Consider the following 7,152-nt stretch of genomic DNA (forward strand, 5'->3'; position numbering starts at 1 on the left):
TGTTGTGGCGTCAGTGTCGGTAATCTGTCGGTAAGCCAGGAACCAAAATCCTAATTTAATAGATAAATAAGGTAGATTTCTGCTTCTCCTCTTAACATTTCCAAATGCAAAAAAACTCCGTGCGTTTACGAGTTTACGTGTTGACAGAGCTGATAGTTAAATAAAACCGAAATGTCACTGTTTTGTGCACGTGAGTATCCTCCAATTTTTTTATAATACTTCAAAGCATTTAAGATTACATTTTAAACTTATGATTTGGTACTTTGCACCGACAAACAGCCAGTTTCCTGGAAAATAAGACCTAACCTCAAAATATTATTCGGCTAAAAATTCTCCAAATAGTGGGCTTTTTCAAAGAACTTATTTATTAATATTCGTTTAACAGTTGTTCCGCGAGTGTGATTGTGATTTACGCTTAGTTAAATTTGTTTAAGTAACATAAAACTCTGTAAATCTTTTTGGAACATTAAAGCCGCGTTTGCGTGTAGTTTGCTCGCTTTGAACGTTTTTTTGAGTTATTAATGCCTTACTCTACTCAAAATGTCATTATTTTGTGCAAGTATGTTATTTTTGACATTGTGAAATTCTTTATGATTATAGTTTGTAATAAAAAACATAAATTTATACTTTTTGGGTTATACAAACAATGCTTAAGATTCAAGACCGGTAACGCATAACCTCCGAAATTTGAGTTTTGATTGTAGTCTGCAGAGACTTTCATTTATCAAGATCGCAGATAAAGTAATCAAAATATTGTGGTTTTTTCCAGTTTCAAATGAGGTGCCAGAGCATCCCGTTATATCTCCAGTTTCGGGATCAATATTTGAAAAGAGACTGATCGAAAAATATATTGCTGACAATGGAATTGATCCCATCTCACGTAAAGATCTTACCATAGAACAACTGATAGAGGTCAAAAGTAAGTTACTATAATAAAAAGTAATTTTCAGAAGGGGGAGAAAATCAAAAATCTTTCAATTTAAAATTACCCGTTAGAATTTTTAAGCGCACATTTTTCATTTGAAAAATTTTTGAAATGCAATTCAAAAGACCAAAATTTAAAAAAAGAAGCGTTTGAAATCTACAATTTTGGATGAAAAAACATTTTAGTGTACCGGCTGTGAATATGAATTCATTAATGATCTTCAAAATTCAACTTTACTTTGAGGATTAAAAATTAGATAATAATTTATTTTACAAGACGACTCATAATCTGTTTAATATTTAAGAATTTTTATATTATCAACCTAAAAATTAAACTGTTACAATTAGAAAGTCTTATTGGTCAAACAAATGTAAACGCCCGACTGGAACTGTATCAGGGTGGTCACCAAATCGAGAGAAAGCCGGGAGAGAAATATCACACCTGGAGATTTCCCGTTTTTCATAATTTACGCATTTCGTAATTCTTGAAAGTTCCCAACTAGAAATTATATAATTTTTAAAGTATTCAAAATAATTAATTATTCTTTAAAGGTTTACAATATTTTTCGCATTATTTAAAATTCTGCAATTTGTAATGGCGAAAATAACTATGGCTTTTGATTTGAAAAAATTACATCTTTTAGTAAAAAAAAAACTATCCAGTCCTTTTAAATTTCACTTGATACTGCATATGATACTTATTAATAATATATTTTTAGATTGGTTTTTTGGAGGTTTGGAATTTTTAATTTCAATATATTGTTGTTTAAAATTCAAATATTCAAAATTTTAGGACCATTTCGCTATTAAATATTTCGAAGTTTTATATTTTGCCTTTGATATTCAGTTTTTAATTTAATAATCTTGAATGTCAATATAAAGCAATTTTTGATTGAAAAGCATGAAACTACATTTTCAAAAAATGAAATCGTAACATAACAGTATTGTTTTGTATTCTTTATCTTAATTTTTAATTTCATATTTAAGATCTTAAAATTCTCCGATTCTTAGTTGAAAATGTAAACAAATAAGTCATTTCAAATTGAAAAATATTTTATATTCAATTAAAATTGAATTGGTTAAATTTTGGAAAGTATTATTAGTAATTTGAAAATTATTAATTTTTACGTGATTTTAATTTACTCACAATAATTGACATTTTAAATTGTTTGATTATAAAAAAGTTTAAATAACACAATTTCATTTTAGAAAACGTCTTCTAATCAGTTTTAATGTTATCTTCTAATTTTATTATGTCATGACAATTTAAAATTCTAGAATATCAGAAGCTTGGCATTTGAAAGATTCAATTTAGTTTTCAATATTAAATTGTCAAATTTTAATCGCTTTAAATTCAAATTATTCAAATTTAAAAGTCATCAATCATTAATTATTTATTTTTAACGATTTTAATTATAAAGAATACACACTCTTAATTTTAAACTATCCAATTTCCAAAATTTAAATCTTAAATATACAATTTTTAACGTTTTTTCATTGTCATATTTTTAAGTTTTTAATCTAAGATCATTCTAATTTCGTGATTCTCCAAATCAAATAACAGTTGTTTAATTTTTACCGCTTCGACTTAGAAATTATACAATTCAACTCCTTTTTCTATTCAAATTATCCAAAATAGTTGGTATATTTTTTTAAATTTCAAAAGCTTGCAATTCGAAATGATTCATTACTAAATATTATTTTTAAAATATTTAAAACCTAATGTTAAAAAATTGGTTTGATAAGGGATTTTCAAATTTGCATATTTTCATGTTAGTAAATGGAAATTCAGAGACAGGAACGCGCGATATGCGCGTGTGCATTTGCTGCTAGTGTGCAATAAATCGCTTATCTGTACTTTCCTTTATTAGACACAACAATTTCATTATCCTTCTTAATATATGATTTAAAAATCAATTAATTTCGTGTAAAAAGGTTTGCTGACATTTTTATACTTCCACAATTTATAACATATGTGGAAAACCCGTGGGTTTAGCAAACAAAGTTAATTTTGTTATAAACCAGGAGAAATCACGAATATTCATCGTGAGAACCGGGAGGTGAAAATTTAAAAAAAATGGCCACCCTGTGTATACATTTGTTCAGTTTAAAAATAGCTTCAAAACAATATACTCATAATTGAAGGCTGTTTTTAAATTTGAAATATTGTTTTAATCTAAAAATTGAAAATTTTTAAAATTAATTTTTGTAATTAGGAAAAAAGAACAATATTTGGAAATATTTGAGTGTTCATTTAAAATCAGTAATTATAAATCAAATGTTTAAAAGTAAACAAAAAAGCTAAACTTTGAAGGTTGCAGTTTTAATTGTTCTATTTAAAGAAATTTGATTCGCCAGAATAATTGTTGAATTTTGATGTAGAATAAATATTGAACACCTATTATTATTCCTAGAAAAAATTTGAGTAAGTTGAGCAGATATTTAGAAGGTCTGAAAAGATTTAAAATTAATTGAAAGTTTGAAATGATTTCAAATAATTTAAAGGAAATGTCTATGTATAACGACAAAATCTGGCTATTCGTACAGAAAGTCATGATTCCTGGAAAACTTGAAATTGACTTTTTATTTTGAAAAATTAATTTTAAGAGAATATTTTAAAAGATTTCCAAAATTGTCGAAAATGAATCTGGAAGATTTAAAGAAATTATTTATATTTTGCAGGATTTTTAAACAACTTTAGCAATAATTTAAAAAATTTTAAAAGATATTTAGAAGCTCTTAAAAATGTCTAAAATACTTTAAAATTGGAAAAAATGTTAAACAACATTTAGATGTTTCGATATTTTTAAAAATTGAAGATTTTAAAGAATTTTAAAACTATTTAAAAAAAATTTAACTTCTAATTTAAGAAGTTTTCGCTTTGTAACATAAATGCAATTGTTCTATTAATAATATCTCTGCCTTAGAATTACTTAAAATCATTTGCAGCTCAGTTTTTATTACCTAAATGGAGAAATTTTAGCTTTAGAGTTAGATTTTTTTAATTTTTCCGACTTTACGTTTTTCGTTTTTTTACCGGAAATTTACATTTCAAAACAAAAGTCATTTCATTATAGTTCGAACAAGTTTTACAATTTTTAAATAGGTTTGGGTATCAATATATTTCGAAGAAGACTTACAATTGCGAACAATTTTCTGTCATGTTAGTGTTTTTCTTCGAATACTACTGGTATTTTTAATGCAAATTTGATAGACTTCAAAGAATATTTGCAATTTTTCAATAACTTCAGCTTATGTTGGTGTTTTTGACCTGAAATTGGTAATTTTAAACAAAAATAAATAGATTTAAAACTAATCCAAAAGTCTAGTCGAATTTTTGAAATTGGATTTGTTCGAATATTCTAACAAGTCGAATTTCGAATATTCGACTTGACTTTGGATCCATTTTTAACCAAAAGAAATGAAGTTATTTGTAATTAAAAAACTGTAATAGTCCAAGCAAATCAAGTCGGTTTGATGTTGGTTTGATGTTAGTTAAATTTGTTTTATTTCGAAAAATCGACAGTCCAAAGCGTGTTGAAATTTTTATTAAAAATTCGAATAAACCACTGCATACATATACAGCTATAAGAGGTTTTTTCAAATAACGTTCAAGAGTAATTTATTTACCAAATTTAATTTAAAATTGTGTTATTCCCTTTATCATTATTTTTAATTTTACAAGATTAGAATTCTAGTATTTAAGTTTGAATAATCAGAGTAAATGAGAAATCAAAAGGAAATTGAAAGGGAAACATCAGGGAATTAAAAAAAAAGTTTTGCGATCATCCTAGAAAAAAGATTCTGGAAAGAAAATTCGGAATAACTGAATTATGTAAAAAAACTATATAGAAGTTTAAAGAAAAAGTGGTATTTTCTGGAAACAAGTATACAAATTTGAAGTCTAAACTTTTTAGAAATAGTTTTTTTTTCTCAAATTGGAAAAACGCTTTTCATCTGTAATTTCTTTTAAAAACAGCGTATTACTTCACCGAAAAATGTTGTTTTGAAGTGTAGAACCTGTCTGATTTGAAAAGAACTGAAAAAACATTGATTACAGAAAACTCGAAAAATTATATACATATTCCGATTTTTAATTTTTAATAATTACAATTTAATAATTAAAAAGTGGATAATTTTGGATTATTCAAATATTATGTAATGCTTTGAAGGCTCGTAGGTCAATTTCTTTACCTGGAAAAGTCTAGAGATGCACTGCCGTACAGAAGTTTTAGGTCACCTCTTTTTTATGACTGAATACATTCTCTTAATTTTAATTATACGAGAGCTAAAACAATTATCTTAATGTTGTAATAAAAAAGTTGGAAAAATTTGAAAACATCTTATCTCTAGGCAAATCAGAATAAAAGTTAAATAAATATATATTTTGAGGAAATTGCATAGAAACTTCATGATTATATGAATCATACATTTTACAAAAGTATTTTAGTTACCAAAAGTAATATTGCAATTTTTCCAACTTTTTGCAATATCTACTTAAAAACTAGACAAATTGGCTTCACCCTGGACTTATTTTATACAGAATTTCGAAAACAATCAACCTTTAAAAGATAAATGTTTTTAGCTATGGTATAATTAAAATTAAGAGAATTTATTCAGTCATAAAAATGAGGTGGCCTAAAACTTTTGCAGGGCAGTGTATTAGGATAAATCTGAAATTTTCAGGGAATTTTTAAATTAATTTTTCAATTTATTTAACGCAAGTAACTTGTGAATTACAGCGACATCCATTGTTCGACCGAAACCAGCCAGTGCCACATCAATTCCAGCAATTTTAAAAATTTTACAAGACGAATGGGATGCCGTAATGCTTCAGTCATTCACACTTAGACAGCAGCTACAAACCGCGCGACAAGAGCTTTCGCATGCTCTCTACCAACACGATGCCGCGTGTCGAGTCATTGCCAGGTTGACGAAAGAAGTTACTGCTGCTCGAGAAGCTTTGGCTACTCTCAAACCACAAGCTGGAATCACACAACCCACAGCAATACCACAACCAGTACGCTTCTGTTCATCAAACATGTTATTTCCATTCAATTAGTTTTAAGATCCTCTTTTAAAATTTCTCATTTTCTTCAGGCTGTCGCAGCAGAAGCTGGTGGCTCAGCAGCTCAACCAACCGAACAAGCTGGCATCACAGACGAAGTTATCCAGCAACTTCAAGATAGAGCTACAGTTCTTACACAAGAGCGAAAACGACGAGGACGTTCCGTCCCAGAAGATCTTTTCACAGCCGACAACATTCGCAATTTCCAAACTCTCTCCAGTCATCCTGTAAGTTTCATTGACTAGTATTTTTATTATCTTGTTCTATGTTGGAAATTTGCGGGGTCTCTCTGTCTGATCGGAAAGTCGGGAGAACCTTAAAGTGACCGGGATTTCTCTCTCGAATGTACTAACATGCAAATTACAGAGTCTAGAGTCTTCCCCCTTTTTTTTCTCTGTTTCCCCTTTTTTCTTGAAATTATCCTTTTCCTCTATTCTCAAAAAACATCCCCCTTTTCTCTTTAAATATACGATATTTTAAAATTGAATATTTGAATTACGCGCAAAATTCTCTAATATTACTAACTGCACTCATAACGAAGCTGAAAAATTTTAAAGCCTGTCGAAAATGAGAAAACTAAAGACAAAAGTTGTTATCCAATATAAAATTGGAACTGTTAAAAAATATATATTACTTTTTAAATAAGGATTAGAAAGTGAACAATTTTAATTTGAGTTTAAGAGCACTGAAGAGTGCTGCCGTGATTTGGAAGAACACCATTAACTGCAAAATGAATATGCTAAAATAAATAGTTTCAGCCCAGAGAAAAAAGAATATCTGCGTTGTTATTCGAAAAAGGTGAATAAATTTAAATAGTAAAATTGAACGATTTCAGACTGAAATATTTTCTATTGGTTAAAAAAATTATGACGAAGTTTTAATATTTACATCTTTTTCTAGTGAACAATAATAAAAAATTACGAAATTTAAAATTAATTTTTTTGCTCAATGACAATTTTGTTGAAAATGTGCAAAAACATGTTTTTTTGTTGTGTTGAGTCATATGCAGACATTTAAAAAAATCGAAAATGTCGAATCAGAAATTTATTCAGCTTGAATTAAGGGCATGTGACACAGCTAAATACCTATATTACCGACCACAGTTTTTCAGTTCACTGAATATTTTTTTGAACCTAAAAACTTTTTTTGTAAATAAAATA

The 7,152-nt window shown here is 27.6% G+C and overlaps 1 protein-coding gene across 1 annotated transcript in view; it reads left to right on the forward strand.

The window, feature by feature from the left end:
- The first annotated feature begins 31 nt into the window (after positions 1-31).
- LOC117181799 (pre-mRNA-processing factor 19) overlaps positions 32-7,152 on the forward strand; it is a 20,873-nt gene continuing 13,752 nt past the window's right edge. Inside the window, exons 1-4 of the mRNA XM_033374770.1 lie at positions 32-190; positions 770-919; positions 5,667-5,944; positions 6,025-6,219. Coding sequence (XP_033230661.1) covers positions 172-190; positions 770-919; positions 5,667-5,944; positions 6,025-6,219 — 642 coding nt within the window. The 5' untranslated portion in view covers positions 32-171. The remainder of the gene's footprint in view (positions 191-769; positions 920-5,666; positions 5,945-6,024; positions 6,220-7,152) is intronic.

The sequence above is a fragment of the Belonocnema kinseyi genome, chromosome 10 (assembly GCF_010883055.1).
Source record: "Belonocnema kinseyi isolate 2016_QV_RU_SX_M_011 chromosome 10, B_treatae_v1, whole genome shotgun sequence".
In the NCBI taxonomy this organism is placed as follows: domain Eukaryota; kingdom Metazoa; phylum Arthropoda; class Insecta; order Hymenoptera; family Cynipidae; genus Belonocnema; species Belonocnema kinseyi.